The 26,518-nt window shown below is 50.2% G+C and overlaps 3 protein-coding genes across 14 annotated transcripts; 2 read left to right on the top strand and 1 right to left on the bottom strand.

Moving 5' to 3' along the window:
• Positions 1 to 3,998: 3,998 nt before the first annotated feature.
• Wdr45 (WD repeat domain 45) lies at positions 3,999 to 9,921 on the top strand. Of its 12 annotated transcripts, XM_039099634.2 has the most exons (13): positions 4,361 to 4,399; positions 5,271 to 5,322; positions 5,533 to 5,723; positions 5,818 to 5,889; positions 5,991 to 6,065; positions 6,154 to 6,258; positions 7,649 to 7,757; positions 7,905 to 7,999; positions 8,439 to 8,518; positions 8,632 to 8,840; positions 8,924 to 9,025; positions 9,103 to 9,248; positions 9,485 to 9,921. In XM_039099634.2, the coding sequence occupies exons 4-13, from the start codon at positions 5,835 to 5,837 to the stop codon at positions 9,592 to 9,594; spliced, it is 1,086 nt and encodes a 361-aa protein (XP_038955562.1). In that variant the 5' UTR covers positions 4,361 to 4,399; positions 5,271 to 5,322; positions 5,533 to 5,723; positions 5,818 to 5,834; the 3' UTR covers positions 9,595 to 9,921. The 12 variants fall into 12 exon arrangements, with proteins under 12 accessions (NP_001385723.1, NP_001385722.1, XP_006256774.1 ...); XM_063279926.1 differs by lacking the exon at positions 5,271 to 5,322 and having other exon boundaries at positions 4,248 to 4,399; positions 7,652 to 7,757; XM_039099632.2 differs by lacking the exon at positions 5,271 to 5,322 and having other exon boundaries at positions 4,260 to 4,399.
• A 244-nt stretch (positions 9,922 to 10,165) lies between these two features.
• Praf2 (PRA1 domain family, member 2) lies at positions 10,166 to 12,803 on the top strand. The gene is made up of 3 exons (NM_001109013.1): positions 10,166 to 10,495; positions 11,487 to 11,704; positions 12,000 to 12,803. The coding sequence occupies exons 1-3, from the start codon at positions 10,317 to 10,319 to the stop codon at positions 12,137 to 12,139; spliced, it is 537 nt and encodes a 178-aa protein (NP_001102483.1). The 5' UTR covers positions 10,166 to 10,316; the 3' UTR covers positions 12,140 to 12,803.
• Positions 12,804 to 14,399: 1,596 nt separating this feature from the next.
• Positions 14,400 to 20,897, bottom strand: Ccdc120 (coiled-coil domain containing 120). The gene is made up of 9 exons (NM_001191729.1): positions 20,808 to 20,897; positions 20,524 to 20,657; positions 19,297 to 19,437; positions 18,661 to 18,946; positions 17,727 to 17,789; positions 17,196 to 17,370; positions 16,967 to 17,065; positions 15,000 to 15,914; positions 14,400 to 14,514 (listed from the first exon to the last, which is right to left on the bottom strand). The coding sequence occupies exons 1-9, from the start codon at positions 20,854 to 20,856 to the stop codon at positions 14,400 to 14,402; spliced, it is 1,977 nt and encodes a 658-aa protein (NP_001178658.1). The 5' UTR covers positions 20,857 to 20,897.
• Positions 20,898 to 26,518: the final 5,621 nt, after the last annotated feature.

Here is a 26,518-nt window from a genome sequence, read left to right as displayed (position 1 = left end):
TCAACGGTGGTACACTCCAAATTCAATCCAGGTCTGTTGGAAGAAAAGCCAATGTTCTAATGACTGAGATGTCTCTCCAGCCACAAAACATACATAGGTTTAAAATATATATTATCATTTTGTGTATATGGATGTTTTGCCTGCATATATGTCATGTACCACATGCATGCAGAGCCCCAAAGATAAGCAGAGGACATCGCCTGTCCTGAGACTGAAATTACAGTTGTGAATTACCACATGGGTACTGGGAATAAAACCTGGGTCCTTTGAAGAGCAGCCAGTGCTATTTACCACTAAACCATCTCCCTGGCCCTCATACATAATTTTTTCTTTGTTTGTTTGAGGCAGGGTCCTACTGTGTAGCCTTGGCTGGCCTCAAAACTCAGAGGTCTGTCTGCCTCTGTTTCCAAAGTGTAAGGCCAGTACCATCATGCCTGGATCTCTTCTTTGTTTGAGATAAGGTTTCTCATTTGACTTGGACTTCAACACTTTGGCTAGATGGTGGGGTACTGAGCCCCTGGGATCGTCTTTTCACCCCTCCTATGTCTCATTGCTAGGAGTATGCACATGACTCTGCCTAGGTTCTACATGAGTGCTGGGAATCTGAACGCAGGTCCTCATACCTACAAACCAAGCACTTGCTCCACTGACGCATCGCTACAGCCCACTTTAAATTTTATTTTATCATTTAATGTGCATGGGTGCTTACTATGTATGTCCATCCCTGCACAACTTTGCATTCCTGGTGCCAGAAGCCAGAAGAGTTCATTGAATCCCCTGGAACTGGAGTCACAGTCCATTGGGAGATACCTTAGTGCTGGGACTGAAACTCAAGCCCTCTAGTAGAGTGGCAAGTGCGCTTAATAGCCAAGCCATTGGGTTCTCTGGCCCAACAACCCATTTTTTTTGTAACAGGGGCTTAAGTCCAACTTACCTCAGCCTTGTTATATAACTGAGACTGGCCTTGAACTCTCGATCCTTCTGTTTCCACCTCTCAGATGCTGAGATTGCAGCTTGAGCTGCCATGCTGATTCCCTGATTATTTTATTTTATTTTTTGAGCCTGGAACTTGTGACAAGCCACTTTAGCCTTTCTGCCCCATCATGCTCAGCCATTCTTGCTACCTTGAGGAGCATCTCTAGGTCTTTTGACTGTGAAATCACGATTGTTCTCCCCATTGGGGATCAAGGTTAAATTGTCCGCTTCTTTACAGGTTTAAACTCCCGGGGCTCCAGCTGCTACTAGATGCGCGCCCTCTGCTGGCAGGAGGGGAAGCCAAGGTGTTGGTTTAGGTACATTGTGCCACATTAAGGCCTTAGCCTCTCCTGTGGGTCTATGTTGGCGAAGAACAGGGTTCTGGGGTGATGAGCACCCAAGACTGTTAGATAGGTTCCTAGCTAGGGGCCAGTGGGTGTACTTGCGAGCAGAAGGCTTAGGAGCTGGGGCTTTAGGTTAGCCTGATGTATTCCACATACACGGTGTTCTCAACCTTCCTTATGCTGTGACCCTTTTATAGAGTTCCTCACTTATGGTGACCCCCAACCATAGACTTATTTCATTGGTACTTCACACTGTAATTTTCCTACTTCTATGAATCGTAATGTAATTATTTTTTTCTCTTTCTTTCTTTCTTTCTCTCTCTCTTTCTTTCTTTCTTTGTTGTTGTTGTTGTTGTTGTTGGAGCTAAGAGTTTTGCCAAAGGGTTGAGAACCACTGCTTTATGGTTTTGGTTTCTGTGTTAGAACATTTCTTGGGTCAGGCACTTAAGTCTGCAATTCTTTTTTTTTTTTTTTTGGTTCTTTTTTTCGGAGCTGGGGACCGAACCCAGGGCCTTGCGCTTCCTAGGTAAGCGCTCTACCACTGAGCTAAGTCCCCAGCCCCAAGTCTGCAATTCTAACACCTAGGGGACTGAGGCAGAATGATTGCCATGATTTGGGGCCAAAAGTCCACAATTTCCCAACATTAGAAACTATTGATTATAGATATAAATTATAGATAAATACATAAATAGATGATCATGAAAAAAGTGGCACTGGGTAGGAGGCCCCTGGATAGAGTTTAAGGCTATAAAATATGTTCTGAGCTGAGGTCTCACTCTGTATCTGAGTAGACATGTAGACCAGGCTTGCCTGAAACTCAGAGATCCACCCTCCCTATCTCTGGAATGCTGAAGTTAAAGGCAGGGGTCATAATGGCAAGGTATTAAGCAAACTTTCTACTGTTAAACTTTCTTTCTGTACAGTAAGCCATGAATTCATAGGGAATGAGCTCCACCAGCTCTGGGCTCCTTCCCATCAGCTTAATTATTTAACAAATTTTCATTGTTTTTGTTTGAAAGGAAGTGTCATCATATATCCCTGGCTGGCTCACTGTATAGGGAAAGGGGCCTTGTACTCCCAGAGTTCTGGCATCCTCCTCAAGCATCGCATGCATGTGGTACACAAAAATAAATAGATCTCAAAATATATTCTGACCCTCCGTATTACACATGGTTATAAACGCAGGAAGGTACTGGCACTGAAGTGGATCAAGGACACAGAAGGAGGTCAGCGCAAGAACCCTGCATGGACAGGTACAAAGTACAGGGGAGGAGATGAAAGGAAAACCTAGTTCCTGTATAATACTCTGTGCCAAGGCCCACTCAGGGTAAAATGAAGGCTTAAGGATCTATGGATGGAAAGTAATGAGATAGCTCACACCAGTAATCCTAGCACTTAGGAGGCTGAGGCAGTTGAATTGTTAGTAGTTGAAGCCCAGCCTGGAATGTATAGTGAATATCAGACCATCCAAGATTACACAGTATGATCATATTCCCCCCCTAAAAAAAAACAAAATTTTACATTTATTGTGTTTGAGGTGGGGGCATGTGTTCCATGGTGTGCTTGTGGAAGACAACTTTCTAGAGTAAGTTCTCCCCTTCTACCAATGAACTCAGCTTGTCAGGCTTGGTCGCAAGTGCCCACACATGCTGATCCATCTCACTGGCCCCAAAGAAATCATTCCCAAAAGGGATGGTGATATCTTTTTTTTTTTCAGATTGATTTTATGTGTATGCATAAATGTTTTGTTTGTATATATGTATTCCAACATATGCATGCCTGGTGCCTTCAGCGGTAAGAAGGGGTGAGATCCCCTCGAGCTGGGGTCACAGATGGCCATGCTGGGAGGAGAACCCAGGTCCTCTGAAAGAACAAGTGCTCTTGGGCTGGAGAGATGGCTCAGAGGTTGATCGCACTGACTGCGCTTCCAGAGGTCCTGAGTTCAATTCCCACTGTTTAAAACAGTGAAGGATGAAAAAGAAAAAAAGGGGCTGGGGATTTAGCTCAGTGGTAGAGCGCTTACCTAGGAAGCGCAAGGCCCTGGGTTCGGTCCCCAGCTCCGAAAAAAAAAGAACCAAAAAAAAAAAAAAAAAAAGAAGAACAGTGAAGGATGATACACTGCTTTTGTTTAAGGAAAAACAGTCTCCACTAACAGCTCACAGCTGTCTGTAATCTCAGTTGCAAGGCACCTGAAACATTCACACAGACATACATGCAGGCAATGTATTTATGTACATAAAATAAAAACAAAGACAAAAGAATAGACAAGACATAAAAATAAACAGAAAAAAAGTCTTAACTATAGAGCCCTGACTATGGTAAATGAAAGGTAGGTCTCCATTCTTATCCTTTTGTACCATTTCTTAAAGGACAGAATCTCATATAGCCCAAGGTAAACCTTGAACTCTATTTCTCTTACCTCTTCCTAGCCAAGTATTATGTATGACTTGAGGTGTGTGAGCAAACACGCCTGGAGTACTCATACACTTTACCGTAAAGAAAGTAAAATCCCACTCCTATCTTCTCCCGCCCAAGACGATCTCAATTTTCAAGATCTCTCTTCCAGCCAGGAGCTCCCAAAGGCGCAAGGTAAACAAACATCGGGCAGCCACTCTAGCACCACCCCGAGGACTCGTTAGCCTGGGAGGTTTACCCCTCTATCTTCCTGTGGGCTAACGAGTTCAATGCTTGGCCCGCTTCCGTTAAGGGAGGGGCAGGCCCTCTCCCGGGTTCCCCCAGATAGTTCTGCCTTTGGGCAGTCTCTTGTGCCTCCAGTCCTCTAATCCGCCCTCATCTCCTTCCGGAACTTCCCTCGGAGGAATCTACTACGGCTCGGGATGCTCCACAGGTCGGCCAAGTGGGTGAAAAGAGCCGTGGCTGGATTTTCTGCCCAGAATGAGTCACTTCCGGTCACAGACTCCCTCCTCCGGAAGTAAGACCTGATGTAAACAGCAGAACCGGGCACCAAAGCCCGGGAGGTCAGAAATTCGTGCCGCAGGCGGCACCAACGGCTAGGGCAGGGGTCGGGGAGGGTTGATCAAGTCAGCAAAGGCGACGAGCATCTGGAGCAAGATCCAAGGGTTGGTCGCGGTCATGGGTTGGGTATTTCTACTAGAGGTCTTGACAGGTGATGGATGGCTGAGTTGGTGCGGTCATGGAAAGGAACATAACTTTTGGGAGAGGGTGAGGCGTGTCACTTAGGGTTGTTGGATAGTATGAGCATTTGGAGCAGATTTTAAAAGGGCTCTTGGAAGATAGTGCTATCCTAAGTATGGCCCATGTAGAGAATCAAGACCCAGGTTTTACACCAGAAAAAGTAGATTTGAGATCTTAAATGATAGGTGTGCCTGGGCAGGGTCTTGGAAGTGATGGGGTTTGAAAGAAAGGCTGAGGTTTCTAGGGCAGGAATATTTAGGGCAAGGAGACAGAGCGCCGGCATTGGTAGGTTGAGGTTTTCCTAGGCGGGATTTTTTTTTGGGGTGGGGGTGGGGGGTGTTTACTGGGAGAAGGTCTTTAGAGGGTAGCTGTGCCCTAGGGCAAGACCTTCAGGAGATAACGTGGAGACAAAAGGAGCAAATCTTAGGGGGAAGGGGTTCATGAGTACCATTGGGTCAGCTTAGGGGTCATGGGTAGAGAGTATAGGGAAAGGAATGTGTCAAATATGAAGGATTTAGAATGTCAAGGGAATGCTTGGGGGGTGTGGGGGGATTGGTCTTCAGCATTTAAGAGCACTTAAGTAGAGGGAGTGGAGGGGGTGCCTTAGTGCAGAGATAGCTTGTGAGAGAAGGGTTTGGGGAAAGTGGGTTGCCTGGGAGATACCCTGGAGGCAAATACACCTCCAGATGAAGCTAGTTAGAAAGGCTTGAGGAGGGGAGTTCTGTGGGTGATGGACCATTCATGGCTGTGTCAAGATGCAGGATACCTTAGCTCTTGTCCACTATTTACTGACAGGTGGAGCTGGGTGCCGCTGTGAAGACGAAAAGCTTGTAGGAAGAGGTTTGAGGTCATATCAGACTTTAGAGCCACGAATGGCTGGGAGGGAGGAGGTATCATGGGATATCCCCTACCCCTTTACTTCCTGATGGGTTCAGTACGGGTTGGTGTTTGTGGCCGTTGTAAGTCTATGTCATTGTAGGCCGGGATACGTTCTGCCTGTGCTCTTGGTTTAAACAGATACTCTGAGGTATCCTCCACTTGTTTTTGTTTTTTGCAGTCTGGCAAAGAAAAGTATCAAAATGGGGAGGAAGCCAGGCGTGGTGGCACACACGCCTATAATCCCATCACTCAGGAAGTGGAGGCTGGAGGACTGCTGGGAATTGAAGGCCAGCCTGTGCTACATAGGGAGTACCAGAACAGCCAGGGATACATAGCAAGACCCTATCTCAAAACAAAATAGACCAAGTGGTGAGGAAGAAGAAATCATTTGGGGGACAGAAGTTGTAGGACTTAAGAGAGGACATTGGGGAACTCTTCACAATGCTGTCTTTTTTGTGCCTAGGAAGGTGATCCTGAACCATGACTCAGCAGCCACTTCGAGGTGTGACCAGCCTCCATTTCAACCAAGACCAAAGTAAGCTTATGATTGTGTCTTTGTGGGAATGAGGGAAAGGATGGGTCAGGGATGACTACCAGCCCCAGAATTTGGAGTCAAAGTGATTCCTTCCACCCCAGGCTGCTTTTGCTGTGCCATGGAGACAGGTGTACGGATCTACAATGTGGAACCACTGATGGAGAAAGGGCATCTTGGTGAGTGGCTGTAGTGGTAGGGCAGTGGGCAGAAGGGCTCATGTGGGTATTGGCATCTACCTCCCCTGACACCCTGGTCCCTGTTCAGACCACGAGCAGGTAGGCAGCGTGGGCCTTGTAGAGATGCTGCACCGATCCAACCTGCTGGCCCTGGTGGGCGGTGGTAGCAGCCCCAAGTTCTCCGAGATCTCGGGTAAGTGCTTTCATCTTGTACTTGACCTAGATTCCTCAAATTCCTCACTTCCCACATACACCCTGAAGCACTGAGTCCCACAGTAAAGCCCAGTTTAGAAGTCATGGATCTTACAGCTTAAAAAGTTTTGTCTCATTTTTTTTTTTCTTTCGGAGCTGGGGACCGAACCCAGGGCCTTGCGCTTCCTAGGCAAGCGCTCTAACCACTGAGCTAAATCCCCAACCCCTTTATTATTTTTTGAGGCATGGTCTCAAAAACCAGGCTGGTCTCAAAGAAACTCACAAGAGTGCTGTTGGGGCTGTAGGTATACTTCAGTGGTAGAACACTTGCCCCCTACATACAAGGCCCTGGGTTCTATCCCTAGCACTACAAAAAATAGCAAAACCACTTATTGCCTGCCTCCTATTTGCCACATTCTTAACAATGGGACACTTGCTGGGAGCGTAATAGTTATTCTAAGTACTTTGCACATAAAGTCTGCTATGACCTTGAATCAGTCTATCTCCCAGGTGCCGGTTGTACGTGCTAGTGTCATCCCACCAGATTTTAGATATTAGCTCATTTAGTTTTGTGGGGTTTTCTTTTTTTTTTTCTTTTTTGATGGATGGGGCTTTTTGGGACAGGGTCTTTCTGTATAGCCCTAGCTGTCCTGGAACTCACTATATACACCAGGCTGAACACAAACTCACAGAGGTCTTCCTACTTCTGCCTGCTGGGATTAAAGATGTGCCCCAGCATCCCCAGATCATCCCATGTGGTAGGAAATGCTATTAGCCCTTTTCCCTTCATTTGTGTGCTATGGATGGAACCCAGGGCTTTGCACATGTTCTATTGCTAAGCCCTACTCCCTGCCTCCTTAGCCTCATTTTTATTGATGAGAAACTGAGGCTCGGTTAATGGACTCATCCAAGATCACACAGTTAATAGGCATTTAAATCTTGGAACTGTCTCTTAGACCCTCTTGGCTTGAGTCTCAAGTACCATCTTGTTTGAAGTTTTTTTTCTTCTTGTTGATCCCAGCAAGACATGGCAAGAGTTGTCATAGGTGAGTCACAGAATCTCCTGAGGTATAGACTGGATTCTGAAGGCTGAAGTAGTTACAGAGAGAAAGTCGTAGGCTTGTGTGCGAATCCTTTAACTGTTGTTCTTGGGCTGTAAGGTTCTTGTCCACGTTCAGCTCATTTGACCCTTGATTTCCTTACCTCCAAAAGATGTAGCTGTTCTAGAATGTGCTTTATTTGAGACCTAGTCCACAGGTGCATGCTGTGTGAGGCACACAATGAATATTTAGTGAAAACTGAAGCAAGTGGTTGAGGTCCCATGGGCCCTGTGTCACCCAGTCTGCCTTTTACCCTAAACCTTGGTCTTGCCAACCCACCCATCTGCCTAGCAGTGCTGATCTGGGACGATGCCCGAGAAGGCAAGGACTCCAAGGACAAACTGGTGCTGGAGTTCACCTTCACCAAGCCAGTGCTAGCTGTGCGAATGCGCCATGACAAGTGAGCTTGATGAAGACTGGGGAAGGGGGGGGCAGGAGGTTCCTAGAGCAAGTAAGTTAACCCACCCCTACCTCTGCTGCTGCCGCCGCCCCACCCCAGCACTTGCCCTGTCCTCATGGCCCTCTGTGTTATGTGTGATATCTACAGGATTGTGATTGTGCTGAGGAACCGCATCTATGTGTACTCCTTCCCTGACAACCCTCGGAAGCTGTTTGAGTTTGACACTCGGGACAACCCCAAGGGTGAGAGGACCCAGATGTGCAGGTGTAAGGATGTGAGGCTGTGAAAGAGGCAAGGAGAGGAGGAGATTATAGAAGGGACACGTGCTGACATGCTGAGGGAGAGGCTCTATGCAAGAGATGCAGCCCTTTCAGTCCCAGTTAGCTCCTCTTCCCTACCCCCCAGTCCTGCCCCACGTGAGAGCAGCAAGCACTCATTGAGAACATGGGTGGGTGTGTCCACGGGCCCTGGGCCTCCAATGATCTCCTAGCAAGTTAGAATCTGGTCAGACCCTGGAGAGGAAGCTTAATGCAATGCCTGCACCTGTGAAGTTGCTATGGGTACTGTGCCACAGGGGGTTAAAGTCTGGCCCTCCGTCATCCAGCTCTGTCCATTCTGAGACTCAGCCTTGCCCTGGCCTCTCCTTCACCTGCCCATCCCCACTTCATCCTCACAACTTAGGGCTGTGTGACCTCTGCCCAAGCCTGGAGAAGCAGCTGCTTGTGTTTCCTGGACACAAGTGTGGAAGTCTGCAACTTGTGGTGAGCCATCCCGTGAGCAAGGGTGGAGAGCTGGGTGAGTTGCGACTCTCTGTGAACGTGTGGTCCCTCCTTCATTATCACCCCCAAGCCCAGACTGCTCCCTCCTTCTCCAGGATCTGGCAAGCACAAAGCCTGGTACTTCATCAGCTCCATTCACTATCAATGCCCATCAGAGTGATGTGGCCTGTGTGTCCCTAAACCAGCCAGGCACTGTAGTGGCCTCAGCCTCCCAGAAGGGTACCCTTATTCGTCTTTTTGATACGCAGTCCAAGGAAAAGCTGGTAGAGCTTCGAAGAGGCACTGACCCTGCCACCCTATACTGGTGAGCACAGGATATGTGTGGTGGGCTGGATATCTTACAGCACAAGGCATCATGGTGGACATCATTACGGGTCTGTCTTGCAGCATTAACTTCAGCCATGACTCCTCCTTCCTCTGTGCTTCCAGTGACAAGGGCACTGTCCATATCTTTGCTCTTAAAGACACCCGCCTTAACCGCCGCTCTGCGTGAGTATCTTCTCCCTGTCTTATCCCAATCCCACTGACCACGTGCCATACCCAGACTCACCAACTGCTGTCTACAGGTTGGCACGTGTGGGCAAAGTGGGACCTATGATTGGGCAATACGTGGATTCTCAGTGGAGCCTGGCCAGCTTTACTGTGCCTGCTGAGTCAGCCTGCATCTGCGCCTTTGGTCGAAATACTTCCAAAAACGTCAATTCTGTAATCGGTGAGTGACAACAGCCCCTGGGTTTGTGGTACTAAGTGGGTAAAGGACTAAAGGTCCCCTAAAAAATTTAAGGGTTATCAGAAGCTGGAGGAAACTGGAATGTGTGGTTCAACCTCATTAGTATGGCACTTGGGCAAGGGCCTGTAGATAGACCATTAGCTACAGTGGGACATCGGAGAGGATTGGTGTATGTGGCTGGGCATCTAACCTTTCACAACACCTCAATCCTCCCCCAGCCATCTGCGTAGATGGGACCTTCCACAAATATGTCTTCACTCCTGATGGAAACTGCAACAGAGAGGCCTTTGACGTGTACCTTGACATCTGTGATGACGATGACTTTTAAGAGTCCTGGCAGCTATACTAGGAACCTACAGTAGCCGATGGCCGAACTGAGTCTTGAGGGTGTTGAACCAGCCAGCAAGCATAAAAATGAGCCTTTCCACTCTCCATTCAAACACAGCTGTGTCTAAATAAACAGCCAACATCCCCCCAAGCACTTTTGTGACTGCGTGCTAAAGGCCAAGGACTGATACCCTGGGCCACCTAGTCTGGAAAACACCAGGGACCCAAAGGGATTATCCAAATCCAAGCTAGGGATTTAAAAAAAATGATTACATAGTCTCTGTAATGTATATGAATAAAAGGCCTTTGAATGGCATTTATGACTTAACCTCAAGGGTGGGGCATACTTTTCCAGGGGCAATGTGACCTTCTAGGATTCTGACAGGAAGTGGAATCCGGCTTGGGATCTGACTTCCTATTTTTAGTATGTTCAGCGTTGAGTCAACGCACAGCCTGCACAGTCAGGCATGGTGCCCCGCCCAGGGGTAAAGAGAAGTTCTAGCTTTGAGCTTCTTGCCGCGTGGCGAGGCTTGTTTTCCCAGCAGTCTTTGCTACTGGAGTTGGTAGTTTCTGGTCACACTCATGTCTGCGGCTGCGCAGTATGGTTGCATTGATAGTCGTCGCGTCCTTAGACTCCATTTCCCAACATGCCTTGCGATGCAGTGAGTGATAACTGGGTGTTGTAGTCTCACCGCCCTTTGGGCTGGTCCAGCAACCCGCAGGATGTCGGAGGTGCGGCTGCCACCGCTGCGCGCCCTAGACGACTTTGTCCTGGGGTCTGCACGTTTGGCAGCTCCTGATCTAGGCGATCCACAACGATGGTGTCACCGCGTCATCAACAACCTCCTCTACTACCAAACCAATTACCTTCTCTGCTTTGGCATCAGTCTCGCTCTGGCCGGGTGAGGGAGGGAGGTAGCGATTGGCTAAAGATACTAGCCGGACGCTGGGTGGACTTGCAGGTCTTTGAGGATGAGGAAAATCTAAGGGGAATGCTAGACTGAGTAGTGTGAATTTGGTAGAATAAGAAGGTCTAAGGGGCATGGGTGGGAAAATTTGAAGGAGGCAGATCTTTGTTATAAGGAGGGTCATGGAGGTGGGATGGGGGAGGTGTCTGGAGGAAAGACACAAGACCTGGGTAGAAAGGGGAGGAGGGCTGAAGTAGAATGTGGGCTAGGAAGTGGACTCTGGACTTAAGGAAGGACTGATACAGGGATGTGAGAGTATCTAAGAGGTTCCGCGATATGAGTGATAGGGCAGATTATGGGCGTCCTGGAAGGGCTAAGACAGAGGTGGAGGTGAGGTAAAGATGAGGCTTGGAAAGGGAGCTGGTAGAGAACCTGCTCATACTGGGCCCAGAGGGAAGACGCAGAGTTGAGAAGCTTGAGGCCAAAGACAGACAATCTAGAAGAGGGACTTGGGCAGGGTTATCAGAGTGGGACAGAAACCAAGAATAGGTCTGTCCATTCAAGCAACTGGGGGAAGGTGGCTCTATACAACAACAGGGTAGTGGAGGGAGGGCCTTTTGAAGGAGATGACACCAGGAAGGTGCCTTACGGCTGACTGAAGGCCTGGATGGGGGATCTGGCAGGGTTAAAGTCAACGTAGAGGAATGTGGGAGCAGATGTAGGAATACTAGAAAGAAGTCCTGCAGGTCCAAAGTTAAAGACCAGAGAAGTGTTGGCAGCCTAGGACCTCTAGAAGGATGTGAGGATCTGGTAGGACTGTAGTACCGAGGAATTGAGATTCCACAGGAATTGCTGGGGAATGGACGTGTTGGAGACTGGCCTGGTGAGACTATGCTGGGATGCATAGTCTGGAAACAGGAACACAACTCTTGGGGTCCAGGATTGGGTGTACAGTGAAGCTAGCTGAGTGCTCTTGTTCCTGCAGGTACATTCGTCCACTGCACACCCTCCTGAGCGCACTGGTAGTGGCGGTGGCCCTCGGGGTGTTGGTGTGGGCTGCTGAAACCCGTGCTGCTGTGCGCCGCTGCCGTCGCAGTCACCCTGCTGCCTGCCTGGCTGCAGTACTTGCCGTTAGCCTCTTCATTCTCTGGGCCGTGGGCGGCGCTTTCACCTTCCTGCTCTGCATCACAGCGCCTGTGCTTTGTGAGTCTCTCCTCTCCCTGCTATCTGGGGAAATGGCCAGCTCATGCTTGAACAGCAGGCCTGCTGGGTGCTGGTTTCTGAGCTAAGAGGGAGCTAGAAACCCTGGAGGACAGACATACTTCCATTAAATGTGTCTTTCTTGGCGGGTCCCCCAGGGTTAAGTGTCTTAAACTGTCCAAGTCCCAATTTACCGGGATGTCCTTCCTGGCTACATCCCCCACAGCAGGCTTTGAGAACTCACCACTCAGTTAGCCTGCCTCTGGGTGAATCCCACATTTCTTGATATCGTCTACAGTGATCCTGCTGCATGCTTCACTGCGCCTGAGAAACCTTAAAAACAAGATTGAGAACAAGATCGAGAGCATCGGTCTAAAGCGGACACCAATGGGACTGCTTCTAGAGGCACTGGGACAGGAGCAGGAAGCTGGATCCTAGGACCCTGGCAACTATACTCTGGATCTAGAGGACCCCCACCCCACACCCAAGACCAAACCTTTCCTAGTCATTAAAACAGGTGCCTAGAGCCCTCTGGCCTGTCCAAGAAAAGGCACCTGTGACTGCTCACTGCAGCCCCAAACTGGTCATCTCTTAGCCTCTAGCCCGTCACCGAGGGACCACAGGCTTCCTCAGCCCTCAATTTGAGACTCAGTCGCTTACATCCAGCCTTGAAACTGGATTTCTAAGCCACAGCATCTGTGGCCAATCTCAAAACTGGACCCCAAGATACTCCCCTGACCCAAATGTGGGACTCGATGGTCTTCCATACTTCAAAGCTAGGCCCTAAGGCAAGACATCCTCAAATCTTGAGCTCTAAAGATTTTTCAGACCCCACACAACTTGGAACGTAGGTTAATACCTGGTCAAATCTTGAGCCTAAGTCCAAGTGTCCTCAGCCCTGACCACACTGAACCCTTGAATTCAGATAACCCTAACCCTCAGTAGACCCAATAGCCTCCCTCCAACTGTTTCAAGGTTCTCTCCCTCCCCCACAATGTTCTCAGTATCAAGGACCAACATGTGGGACTGGCTAGGGATAGCCCCAGCTGGGAATGGGGCACATATAATAGTGTTGCTACAATAAAGCCTTTGAATCTCAAGCTAGTTTGGCCTCCTGCGTGGTCTTTGTACCTTTCAATGAACAATCCAGTGGCTGTCTTCAGTTCTGCTGGACACTACCTGGCCTAGTTTATGTATAGGTGCTGAAATGGTGACTACTATGGTCCTCAAACCTGCTACTTCTCAATTAGTTAAAACAGAGGGGTATGCATTTGTGTACTATCATTCTGGATTGGCTCTTGTAAGTGAACTAGGGAGGCAAAAAAGCTGTCCCATCTCACGAAGTGAGGGAAGTCAAAACATGACAGTTGGACATGGTAACACATGTAATCCCAGCTCTGGGGAGGCTGAGGCAGGAGGACTATAAGTTGTGGCCAGTCCTGGCTACATACAATCTGTTTCAAAGAAACATAACACATGACACCATTATAAGCTATTTCCAGTTGGTTTTCTTCCCATAAATATATATTTTTTCTGGCTGGCCATGGTTGTAAACACCATTTATTTATGTACAAGTGGATCTCTGAATACAAGGCCAGTGAGTACAAGTACATTGTAAGTCCCAGGCAAGCTAGGGCTACACACTGAGTTCCTGGTCTCATATATATGTTTGTGTGTGTGTGTGTGTGTGTGTGTGTGTGTGTGTCTGTAATGATACTGACTTAACTAGAAGTGTGAGGCAGACACAGAATGAATTAAGTTCAGTTTATACATTTATTATAGAAATCCCCGTCCAGTGTGAGTAGTGTCTTGGGCCCAGATCCATTGGTACAAAAAGAAAAATTTAAACACCAGGTAAAGGGGGTAGGGGAACCCCCAGCTCCAGAAAGTCACAGACAATATAGAAAACACACCTTATGTGGATTTGTTTAAAAAGTGATAAATAGAAGGAATGCCAAGGAGGACATGATGTGGCCTGTGGCCCATGGCCAGATGTCACCTGAGGGTTTTACTGGCATGTACTAGTTGCCAGGTTTAACCACTGCAGCATCCCAGGATGCAACATACTCAAATGGCTCTGTTTCTTGACAACCTCTTGTACGGCCTTCTCATTGGGGAAGGTCATCCTAGAGGCTATGGGCAGAGACAGAGATATAACTCCTTCAGGTACCCTACTTAGACTCCCATCCTTCCAAATGTAGACAGAAGCCCACCTGCTCGAGAACTCTAGTGGGAGGAGGCAGGGAGCTCTGTTCACAGCAGTCCTAGTCCCGAGACTCTATGTGGTCCATTCTGTTGAGGCAGGGTGGTGGCTCTGGAATGGAACAGGCTGGGCACGGGGACAGGAATGAACCCAACCAGGAATGAGCTCAGTTTCCCTTTTATAAAACACCGAGTGTTGGGCAAAGACAGTGAATGCTAAATCACAAGTGTAAACAGAAATGGAGGAAGAAGCAGTCGCCACACCGTTATCCCCCTCTTTGAAGCTAGCTGGGGCCCTCCAGACCCCCAGCACAGGGTAAGAAGAAAAGCAGGGGTATCAGACATCTTCCCGGGCCAAAAGGAAGCCAGGGGTCCTGTGAGATCAGGCAGTTGTCCCGCAGGACCAAGAACAACCACATCTCAGGGCTCAGCGAGGTTGACTGTGTGTGCTCCTCAGACTGGAGTCTGTCTGTCCAGACCGACACAGGGCTTAGGGTCAGACCAGTGTCCCTGGGGTCTGGGTATCAGAACTGGAAGACTGCTCCCCCTCTAGCGTCAGGTCACTTAAACGAGCGCTCAGCTCCGGGGGATACAGGAAATCCGTGTAGTATCTTTAGAAAGGACAGCAGGAATCCGGAAGACAGGTAGGGAGGACAAGGTAAGAGAGGAAAAGACGGATAGGACACACACAGAGAGAGGAGAAGAGCTTGTTAAAGAGGTGGAGACAGCTACAGGATAGCACCTTCAGGTTCTCAAGCATGGAGTAAGCTTGGAAGAGAAAGCCAGGGAGAGCATGAGTCCCTTCCTCCCAGCACCCTGACTTCAAGGCTCACTGCCAGCTGCCCCACACTATGGAAAACAGAAAAACCCTTCTAAAGCTTGGGAAAGAACTCCTGCCACCAACACCCAAGATCCTCCTCCTCAGGACCCCAAGGACTAATAAAAGTTATGTCTGACAGTGACCCCATGCCAAGACTACAGCTCATTTTCTTGTGGTCCCGACACTCAGCAGCTATGGTGACAAAGTGCTCCCTGGTCAGGATACCTTCAGCATCTGTAGCAATACCCCTACCCATCAGTAAAAGCACCCCCATACCTGCCAGAGACAGGGGGCGCTGTAAAACTCCTGGAGTGCGGGAGCGGTGCCTGGCTGGGAGGGCCGTACAATGACTGGCCCACCTCATAGCAGCGGGCATGGAGGAAGGGTGTGTGTGTTGGCCCCACGTGCGGGAGCATTGGCCGGCGCTGGGGACCAACGGCCAGTCCCGAGTTCCGGATGTACCAGTCCCGCAGCCCCTCCAGGGCAAGGTTCTTGTGGCCACCTCGCTCACCAGCTGGAGGTATCCGGGTGGGTGGGGGCATCCAGAGTAATGGGTTTGGATGCACTTCCAGACCCTCCACGGCTTCTGGGGGCAAGCCACAGGGCTTGGAACGGATGGCACGGCTGTTGGGGTCCTTGCTGCGGAGGAGGGGGCTGCTACCATCAGCTGCATATATGGGTGGAGGACCTGGGAGCATGGCAAGGAGCCCGTCTCTGCGGGAAAGGGGTCCTGGAACTTCAGGAGCAGGCAGCAGGTCCCCCCAACCGGCCCCGCCACTACCGCGGGGCAAGCCTCGGTCCAATGAGTAGTCCAAGAGGAAGTCTCCACACACAGGTGGGAGCCGGGGGGGCCCACGGGATGCAGGGGCAGCCGAGCTAGGTCTGGCAGCCCGAGGAGGGTCTGGGGGGCCAGTGGTACGGGAAGAGAAAGAAGGGACTGGTTGGGGGCGCTCATACAGCACCTCACTGCTCTTGCAAACTGGGGGACCAGCAGCAGGGGGAGCCAGCGGAGCAGGTGGTGATCCAGCTCCCCCAGCAGCTGCACGGTCCACCAGCAGGGCCTCAGAGCTATTGCTGCGGCGCGTACGAGCTGCGAAGAGAGAGGCCCGATCCGAAGCAGGGTCAGGCCGAGGAAAGCCCATCTGGGAGTCCTGACTACCGGACCACTGACGAGGATGGAGGCCTTCGGGTCTGGAGAGCAGAGGTGAGGTAACAAGGGCAGGGTCAGACAAAGAATGCAGATGATGAGCGCCCTGGCTGCCCCATCTCTTTCTGAGCCCCCCCCCCCCTTGCTCTAAAATGGGACCAGTATTAGGAGCTGCCTTCTTATAGCGCTGAGCAGTGCGTGTAATGTCATGGGCCAGTGAAGTTCGCTCCCGCACAGGGAAGCTGGCGCATAGGGCGTGAAAATGTACACCAGGATGGGGTACACGCTCGTAGGGTTACGTAAATGTTTCTGGGAAGGAAGCAGTAGCTAAGGAAGGGCACACCCAGGTACTGTTCTGTTACCCAGGGGCTCCTAGTCTCCCCCTAAGGTTATCCTTATGGCTCCTTGTTACCTCCTGAAGGAAGTCCTAGGCCTTATGCCTGGAACTAAAGGCCTTGCTGAATTCTAACCCACCACGCCTATGAACCATCCCCAAACAACTGTCCCACCATGCACAGAATGTAGGCCCTCTAAAACACGAGGCTTCTGTTCACGGCATGGGAAAAATAGACATGTTTAACATTTAGGAAACATTATAGTATAGTGCTTCGAGGCTGACACTAGATTCCATAAATTTCCATGGGTTCAAGCATGAGAACTTCGGTTTGCTCACAGGTTACCTAATTAACCTTTCTGTGCTTCATTTTCTACATTTATAAAATGCAAATGACGGCATCTCCTCAGAGGGGTCTTAGAATGCGAGAAGGAGTTACTATCCGCCACGAATGCTATCAATTATTAGCAGACAGTAGGCATTTGCACATGCTACCCAACATGCACTGTGCCCGTGCCTTTCAAAGGCAGATATCACACTCCACAAATGAAGAGACAAAGATTCAGAGAAAGAAAATGGCATCCAAGAAAACACGGGAAAGCCCCACTTTCACACCTCTGCCTCCAATTCCCACTCCAACTTCTATCCGCCTTTCAAAGGCCGGCTGCCCAAGTCCCACATCTTCGGGTAATTCAACATCTACAGTTAGGACTACAGTCTTCCTCCTCTCATATTCAGACCCACCCTCAAGAGTCCCCTTACTTGCAGAGCCGGGGGCCACTGCCCCGGGTGAGGACAGGGGTAGCAGGCACACTTCGCCCCTCAAAACTGGAGGCACTCCTGGGCAGCGAGCGTGTGGGGCTAGACAGAGATGGCAGGCCCACATCGGGACCCAGGTTAGAAAGTGGACCCACCAGTAGGCCCTCCTGCCAACCCAGGCTCAGGATCCCACTCTTGGTCCCGGGAAATGGGAAAACGGGTTCCTCTTTACCTGGTGGGGCTGGCCACAGAGTTGCGCCGGCTCTTCAGGTCCCCATAAATATCTGATGGCGGAGGTTTCCATGGGGCACGTCGCTCGGGGCTCCCCCCAGATACCGCCCGAAACTGGTCCCAGGCTTTTGGTGGGGAGGGGCGCTCCGTTAGAGGGAAGCAGCTATGAGGCTCTTCTGGGTAGAAGGAAAAATAAGGTAAAATTCAACGAGAGGGCCCAAAGGGGCAGAGCAGGCTCAAAGGGGAGGGGCATGTGAAGGGGAGGGGCATGTGAAGGGGAGGGGCATGTGAAGGGGAGGGGCATGTGAAGGGGAGGGGCATGTGAAGGGGAGGGGCATTGCTGGGATAGGCTTCAACAAGCTAAAGGATGAATGATGCAAGGCAAAAAAGGTAATGTAGAGACTGACCTGTAGGGTCTGGGGCAGAGGAAGGCAGTGAAAGGAGAAACTAAGAACACATAGGGACATGGGGCGCGGCTAAGGAGGAGCTATAGTAGGAGGGGCTGAGCACAGGTTAAGGGAATAGTTCTCACCATTATCATGGCTGGCACCTGACTCTGAGAGGGAGCTGCTCTCCGAGTGCAGAACTACATCCTCTACAGGTGAGAAATGGAGAAGCAAGAGATCAGTCAAGGTCTGGGTTCTAGCTCCTTATACCACTGGATATAGGCACTTCTGTGTAGCCTACCTAAGGACTACTGACTGTGTCCCCTCCCCAAGAACCCATCTTTGCCAGACATAGACGTTAACCTTAGCTACCTAAGAGGCTTCATGAAGTGGGGTGTGTGTGTGTGTGTGTGTGTGTGTGTGTGTGTGTGACAAGTTCAAGGCCAGTCTGGACTATGGAGTTACTTCAAGGCCAGACTGAGCAACTTACCAAAACCCTCTTTCAAAATAAAAAGTAAAAACAAAAAAGGCACGGGAGAGATGGCTCAGTGCCTAGGAACACATGCAACCCTTGCGGGGGACCTGGCTTCAGTTCCCATACCAGACACCTCCCAACACCCTACAACTCCAGTCACAAGGGTTCTAAAGCCCCTGGCCTCCGTGAGCACCTGCCGGCATGCAGTAACCGTAAACACATGCAGGGGCACATGCATGTAAATAAACATGAATAAATCTTCTTAAAATCTAAACAGAGAACTAGGGCTGTAGCTGCATGGTAGAAGGCTTACCTAGAATGTTGAAGGGGGCTAGGTTCACCTGCCACACCTAAGAGCATCTACCTTTACCTGAATTCAAGACCGCCATGAGCGTCAGTATTCATCTTCCCGTTGCCTACCGTTCAAGCCCTCTCTGAATCTCACGTCAGGTTATTGCAACTCTCCTTGATGGGTGAGTGTATTGAGTCCTGCTGGCCTCTCTGCCTTCAATGGCCACTCAGGCACTCCACCACACCCACATACATTAGGGACAGTCCAGTCTTAGACCTATTTTTCACTGGGAAGATGCTGGGACCTAGCTTACCTTGGCTGAGCTGAGCAAGGCGTGTACCCAGGCAGACACCCTGGGCATTGACTGGTGCTCCCGAAGACAGTGGCAGTGGCTGGAGCACCGGGAGGCCAAGGCGGGCCCGGAAGTCCCTGAGCTGCTCCTCCAGCTCATGCAGCCTTCGCAGAGCATCGACCTGTACCTGGCGCCTGCGCCGCCTCTGTTCTCCGTTGAGGTCAGGGGCCAGGGCCAGGCGGCGGGCAGCGGCTGCAATCTGCTGCTGTACTGATACCTCACGCTCCAGGGCCTCAAGAGCCAGTTCCTGCACAACCCAAAAGGTGAGGAACAGAACTAAATAATAGAAATGACTAGGCATAGTAATGGGAAGTTGGCAGAGCCCATCTATACAGGAAGCAGAGCCCGTTCTTTTTAGGGGCCTGTTCTATTTGACTGAGAAAGCAGCTTTTTTTATCCTCAGGGGACAGGATGAGGGGCTGGGCCTGTGTGTTTGCCTAAAGATGGGAAGCTTGTCTTGAGAGAGTTGGGTTCCTATACTGCACGAGGAACCCCCCTGTTCAAACCCTGTCCCTCCTCGGCTTCTTCCCCTCTTCACCATAAACTGTCATCCTGCCCCTGCTTGTCCCTGCCCCTCACAAGCGTCATTTTGCTCACCTCAGCAGGACACAAGGAGTGGTGTGCTGGGTTTGAGTGTGGTGGAGGGTAGGCACGTGCTGCAGGAGGCCTCCGGCGGACCAACTGAGGTCGTTCACCAGGCTCCAGTGGGCACTCAGGGGGCAGCTGACCAGTTAGCTCCTGAAAGGAATGGGGGCAGAGACTCCAAGAGTTAGAGGGATAGCATCAAGTAGTAAGAGTCAGAAACTAGCCCTCCCAAGAGCCTTGGCCCTGCTCAATACTCCACTTCTCAAGATCTCGACCACCCAGGGTAGGATGTGTGGACTCTGAGTCCTTTAGTGGTTCAAGGCTTTGGGCCACTGAGCATAGGGACCTTAGAAATCTGAAGGTCTATGTTCTTAGTTTTCATAATGATAAAAGCCCAGTCCTCACAATATACTGGGGCTGCATTCTCTGACTCCAATTAAAGTCGTGCGTGCGTGCGTATCTGTGTGGCCCAGAAGCTAATCTTAGATGTTTCTCCTCAGGATGCCACCTATCACACACACACCCTGTCCTCTGTCACTGGCCTGGAACTTACTGATTAGGCTGGTGAGCTGGTCAGCAGGCCCACCTGACCTTCCCTTCCCCAGCACTAGGGTGATAAGCTCAGCCACCACACCTGCTTTTCTTTTTCACATGGGTTCTACGGATTGAACTCAAATCCTTACACTGCCATGGCCAACTGAACTAGTTCCCCAGTCCCTGAAACCCATTATTAGCTTAGGTAAAGTATGTGGACAGTCACGAAGGGTAAAGTCAGAACTACTGTCGGGTGTGGTGGGTCATGCCTAAAATTCCAGTCCTTTGGAAGCTGAGGCATGGGCGAGAGACTATCCAAGACTACAGTGTGAGGTCTAAGCTAGCCTGGGCTATTCAGTGAGACGTTGTCTCAAAAAAACAGATGAATAGATGGATGGAGAGAGGGACAAGTGGAGGGAAGGAAAACAGTCCCCGTATCAGTTCCGGATGAATTTTGTTGCCCAATTTTTAAAACAGTTGTTCCTTTTGGGGAGGTGGGAGATTTTTAATTATTGGCAAGAAATATGGTCAGTATCACCATATTTCACTGATTCTGAGACCCCTAAGTCAAACTCTGAGGACAAGGTACCCAAAACTACTAAATGCCAAGACAAGAAGTTAGGCACCCATCACTGCAGTCTGCCTGCCTAGGTGCCCTAGCCCCTCATCCCTTCCTGCATGACAGCCCTGGGGCCATGCCCTCACCGCCTCCTGCAGGCACACTTTCCTGAGCTCTTGAAGTTTCAGTCTCAGGGTCTCTTGCAGGGCCTGCTGGCGGTCAAGCAGCCCTCGAAGACGGTCTGACTTCACCTGTGGGGCAGCCTCTCCAAACAGGGCAGCTGCACAAAGGGAGCAAAGGTAAGGACAGCTAGGACATCGTGGAGCAACTGCAGGTCCAGGGGCCAACCCCTCCCAAGCAGGCACAGGGAGACTCAGGACAGCGGGGGGTGCGGTGGGGGGGGCAATAGGAAGTTGAAGCTGCCACTGACCTGGAGCATTGAAGGTAGGAGAGTTGATCAGCTGACCTTTGACTTCCATCCTTGCACTGTTTGGACCTTGTGGCTGAGGGCTGGATAAGGCCTGGCAGATACAACACAGGAGGCACTGAGGAAGCATCCGCCCTGGATGCTTCTAGCCCAGCCCCATTTCCCCTGCTCCAGCTACGGATATAAAGTACCCGGGGCCCCACCTGCCTACCTGGCCTTCCTGCTCAGATTCTGTGTCAATGTTCGGACCTGCTTGGCCTGGTGCCTTGGTTCCCTTCCCATTGAGTGCTAACAAAGTATGTGGGAAGCTGGGCAGACTTACAACGCCTCCTCAGAGGCCCATAGGCCACAGTCAGGAGTCTCACCTAGGGAGAGAATGAACAGTAGAGAGTCAACTACGTATAGCAACAGTGAGCACTTATGCAGCCTTGGGTGCCTGGAACAGCTACCTGCTATGTCACAATGAATCTTTGAAAGACCTCAGGCAGGAGGTCCATCGTTATTAACCTTCCTTTTGAGATGAGAGGCGGAAAGCACACGGAGGTGAAATAATTCCCCAGCAAAGAGCAGATCCTAGGACCACCCCTCTTATGGGAACAGCTCCAACCCCAACAATTTCCTGTCGAACGCCTTGGACCATCCATCAAGCTTTTCAGGCCTTGGCCCAGGCTTGGCCACAGTCTAGGGTGCTGTTTCCAGCCTCCTACCACCTGAATCTTGTTTCGCGCTTATCATTTTGGGGCTATTTTTGTTTAGACATAAGGTCTCATTATTGCAGCCCAGGCTGGCCTGAAAGTCATTGTGTAGCCCACACTGGTCTCGAACTCACGGCGACATTCCTCCCTTAGCTCCCAGATGCTGGGATTCCAGGTAGGCACTACCATGCCCAGCTCACCGTGGGGCTTAAATGTCCCTTTCAGAGGTGGCCCCTGAGTGATATCTTCTCAAAACTCCTATGGAACAAGACACTGCTCTTGCCTGTATTGTCATTTAGACAGGAAGCATGTCTGCTCCAGTATACTGGTAACCCCAACACCCCAAACACTGCTGCACACAGCGAGTAGTCCACAAATGGATGCCAGCTGGGGAATAAATGCTGATAGCTGAGCCAGGCCTCAGGGGGGAATGTACATCTATACTCCTAATTCCATCCTGCTGCCCCGTAATCTCAGGCTCCCTTCACCCGTCTTCCCTCCAACCCTGTTGTGAGACTAGCATACAGACGTTATCCTGCTGGGATGGGTGAGAAGTACCATCCACATGACCTGCCTTTTTTCTGTCCCTAGAAGCCCTGGCTGACCATGGAGCCCGCTTTGGCTAGCTACCAGCCCTCCTTCTGCTTTTCTGGAGTTTGCTCCTTCCCTCCCACATCCTGCTTAGTCCCCAGCTGGGCAAGCAGGTGACATCACCTCCTACCACCTGTCCTAGCCTCCAAGGCAGGTGACTGGGAAGGCATAATGGAGATAGCCGAGTTCTTGTTTTAACCTACCTTGAAATCCACAGCTTGGCATGACATGGTAGAGCAGACCCACAGTCAAGAAAGCCTAGCGAAGGGGTTGGGGATTTAGCTCAGTGGTAGAGCGCTTGCCTAGCAAGCGCAAGGCCCTGGGTTCGGTCCCCAGCTCCGAAAAAAAGAAAAAAGAAAAAAAAAGAAAGCCTATCGGGAAGCCCCTTCCCCATTTTTGCACTGTGGGACATGGTCACACTGCCTCCAAGGTACTCCCAGTTTTCTCTGTAGACTTCTTGCTTGTCCCACAGAGTCTGTATCCCTCCCTCAAAGGACTCACGGACTCAATAGCAATGGTGAGGCAATCCCACAAGCCTTTTTACAGATGGTATGTACTCTGCAGAGGGTCTTACAAGTCCACCCATCCGAGCACTTCCAGCATGGTAGGACATCTTTAATGTCTCATCTCAGTTTCCTTGGTCCCTCAGCCCCCGAAACTCCTCCTTTCCCAGGACCCGTTTTAATTTGGAAAACTTTCACAAGGTTTGCCTGAACCCTGCTCCACCCCAATAGAAACCTAACTCCTCCCACCTTGGGTCCAGTTACCCCGTTCACCTTACACCAACATTAGTCTCGTGTTCCACATCAGAGGGCCTCAATCCTTCCTTCTTTAGAAAATTAGAGTATCCTGGAGTCAACACAGGGTCCAGTCAGGAACCCTGACTCCACCCCATCAGTCTGACCTCAGGGACATAGTTAGGGCATGAGTCATGGGTCACTAGGCAGGCTAGACATGGGTCAACGCCCCACTCCTCCATACCTGACTCAGGAACCTTTGCTTCTACTCTTCTACGTTCTGTACACTTACCTTGGGACTTCAGACTGCCTGACAGCAGACAGAGATAGTAAGACAGTTCCAGCATCTTAACACCCTCACACAAACCTCTGAGACCCTCCTATCAACACCAGAGCTCTGCCTTACTATTCAGTGGTCCTGTCCTTGGTTAGATTGCACCAAGAGAGCTATAGAGGGCACATGCGGGGACACACACACACACACACACACACACACACACACACACACACACCCAGAGGCAGGCCCAGCAGGTTTTTCAGGTCTGCCCTTCTGACACCATGGCTGAGAAAAATTCCTGGCAGTAATGACTGTTTACAAGCAAGATACTTCACCTGGGTGGCACTCTAACACTGTCAATGAGAGCCCCATTTCCACATCCTGCCACCACTTGAGCAAACGCATACAGTCTGGACCAGTCTGGACCCCAGTGCTCCCCAAATATACAGCACACCCCCTTCTATCGCTCTGGGCGAACAGAGGGTCGAGCAGATACAGATGCCTGAACAGCGGTTTCTAGTCTTTTCTGCGGCACTAGATCTGATAAAAAGGCTACTCTGAAAAGGGCAAAAGGCCGAGTACAGAGGACTGAGTCTGCCCGGTCCCTTCTCCTCCATTTTCCAGCCAAGAATTGTTTTGTATCAAGAAAGGAAAAGGGACATGTGAGGACTCCCTGCTTCCCCAATCCTCCCATACTGAGCACCACCCCTCCCATTGCTACCCTATATTGTCAGGGTCCTTCTTCCTCAGATTCTGATCTCTGGAAGGGAACTTCCTCAACACCAGTGCCATTACCATCTCATGCCCCTGGTCCAGGTACTCACCAATGCCCGAGTGCTGTATGGCAGCCTGGAATAGCTTACAAAGAATGGGTGTCTCATCCAGGCCCTCGCTTTCCTGGCAGTACAAGTGAACTGCAGTGACTGCTGTCTTGGCTACCTCCCACTAGGTAAAGGCCCAACCTACCTGGACAGGAATGGGGTTGGCCCTCACCTTTTTAACCCTTACCTGTCTGCTTCCAGGGCTAGGTCCACCCCTGGGAAGACAGTCTCGGGGGCCAGGTGCCTTAGGGTGCCCAACATGGTCAAGGAGAAAGCAGAGAACACTCTCCTCACTGAAGATATCTACGAGAGAACTAGGGAAGAAGCTCTAAGAATTGTGGGAGGAGCCACTGCCTCTCGGGCTGCCCAGATCCCCAAGCCACTGGAGCCTGCCTACACAAGACAGCACCTCGGGGCATGGGGGCTAGGAAACTGTGAAACAGACAGACAGACGGATGGACAGACAGACGGACACACAAACATACATATATCTTGGGACAATTTCTCCCATAATTAAGATAATGATTTTCCAAGTTGCACAGAGAAGTTAACCTTTCTAAAGAGAGACCAGAACAAATAATCCTGATAAACACCATAATTTATACCCTACAAACCTGAGGGATGGCACAGCAACAATCTCCTCTGAACCATGTTACCAGTGGAAAGCTGAGGGCCTGACTGAGGACAGACTGACATAAGGACCAAAGAAGGAGCCAGGCTGGGTGGTGCACACCTTCCTTTAATCCCAGCACTCAGGAGGCAGAGGCAGGCACATCAGAGTCTGAGGCTAGCCTGATCTACAGAGCTAGTTCCAGGACAGCCAGGGCTACACAGAGAAAAAAAAGAACAAAACAAAGAAAAACAAGCATAAGACGGAGTGGAATCAGGACACCAGCGCTGGAGCCTCGGTTAGAAGTAGCCAATGGCTGCTGCTCCTGGGAGAAGAAAGAATAAGAAGACTCCACTTCTTTATCGGTGCTCTCCCCCACTCTTGCCCCGTAACATTTCCAGCCTGGAGCAAAGCTTTACACCAGACAGGGAAATTGAGAACTCCGAGTCCCTATAATGCCCCTCAACACAACGCTACCTGGGCTCCGAGCCTGTCCCAGGCACAAATCAAACGTCCTGTACTCCAGGGAAGACAATCTATTTTGTGACCTCAGAACCCAAACCTAAGCCCTACAGCAGCCCATGCCACATATGAACATGGAGGGTTGTTAGAGGTGTCCCATGTTGGGAGGAGAGCCTGGAGAAGAGTTCCCTCAGTCACATGAGATCAAGGTCTGCTGCCACGGGAGCCCACCTATCTTCCTGGTTGTGAAATTTCTGTGTGAAACACAAAGGACCCTTTCATCTCTTTCCTCCCCTCCCCCTCCTTTGGTATGCTGGCGGAGGCAAGGAGTGGGCTGGTGATCAGCTAGTCGCACACTGGTGGGGACATCCTCTTGGCAACCACGGACTCCTCCCCACGCCCCTTGCAGGAGGCCACTGAGCATGTTGGGAAAGTGGATTTTTTTTTTGTAGTTTTTGGTTTTTCAAGACAGGGTTTCTTTGTGTAACAGGGCCCTGGCTGTCCTGGACTTGCTTTGTAGAGCAGGCTAGCCTCGAACTCTACAGCCAGCTGGGAAAATGGATGTTTATAACCAGGGACAAGAGAGATGAAAAATTAGGCAAGTAATTCAGACAGAGCCTCAGAGTTTAGGTTACCTCATCTGTAAAATGAACAAAATAGACAACAGGAGCCAAAAGTACATGGAATTCACACCAAATCACTAATGGCTAATCATAAAAATACATGTGGAGATAGAGATGGTATATAGAGATAGAGTATATACTGTTCTTCCAGAGGTGACTTTGATTCCGAGCATCCTCCTATTAATCCCATTCCAGGGGAATCTAATATCTCTAAGGGAACCTGTGTACATGCACACACACACACCCATAAACACACGTACTTAAAAATTACACCTTTAGGGCTGGAGAGATGGCTCAGTGGTTAAGAGCACCGACTGCTCTTCCAGAGGTCCTGAGTTCAAATCCCAGCAACCACATGGTGGCTCACAACCATCTGTAAAGAGATCTGATGCCCTCTTCTGGTGTGTCTGAAGACAGCTACAGTGTACTCATCATATATAAAATGAATAAATAAAATCTTTAAAAAAAATTACACCTTTAAAAAATGTCAAGATTTTACTTACTTTTCTCTTTCCCCCCCGAGACAGTGTTTCACTATGTAGCCTTTGGTGTCCTGGAACTCACTGTGTAGACCATGCTGCCTCAAACTCATAGAAATCCACCTGTCTCTGCCTCCCTAATTCTGGGATTAAAGAAGTATGTGTCACCATTTCGTGTGGATGAGTGTTGGCCTGATTGTATGTCTGGGTACCATGTGCAATGCCTGTGACGGCCAGAAGAGGGCAGCAGACTCCAAGACTGGAGCAACACACGAACCATCATGGGGCTGTTGGAAATTCAATCTGGTTCCTCTGGAAGAGGAAGCAGCCAGTGTTTTTAATTGCTGAGCCTTCTCTCCGGCCACAACAATTTGAACAATTTGGTTTGTTTGTCCGTTTTTTTAAACATTTATTAAAAA

Source organism: Rattus norvegicus, chromosome X (assembly GCF_036323735.1).
Source record: "Rattus norvegicus strain BN/NHsdMcwi chromosome X, GRCr8, whole genome shotgun sequence".
NCBI classification, from domain to species: Eukaryota; Metazoa; Chordata; class Mammalia; order Rodentia; family Muridae; genus Rattus; species Rattus norvegicus.
This window is presented reverse-complemented; position numbering and strand designations above follow the sequence as displayed.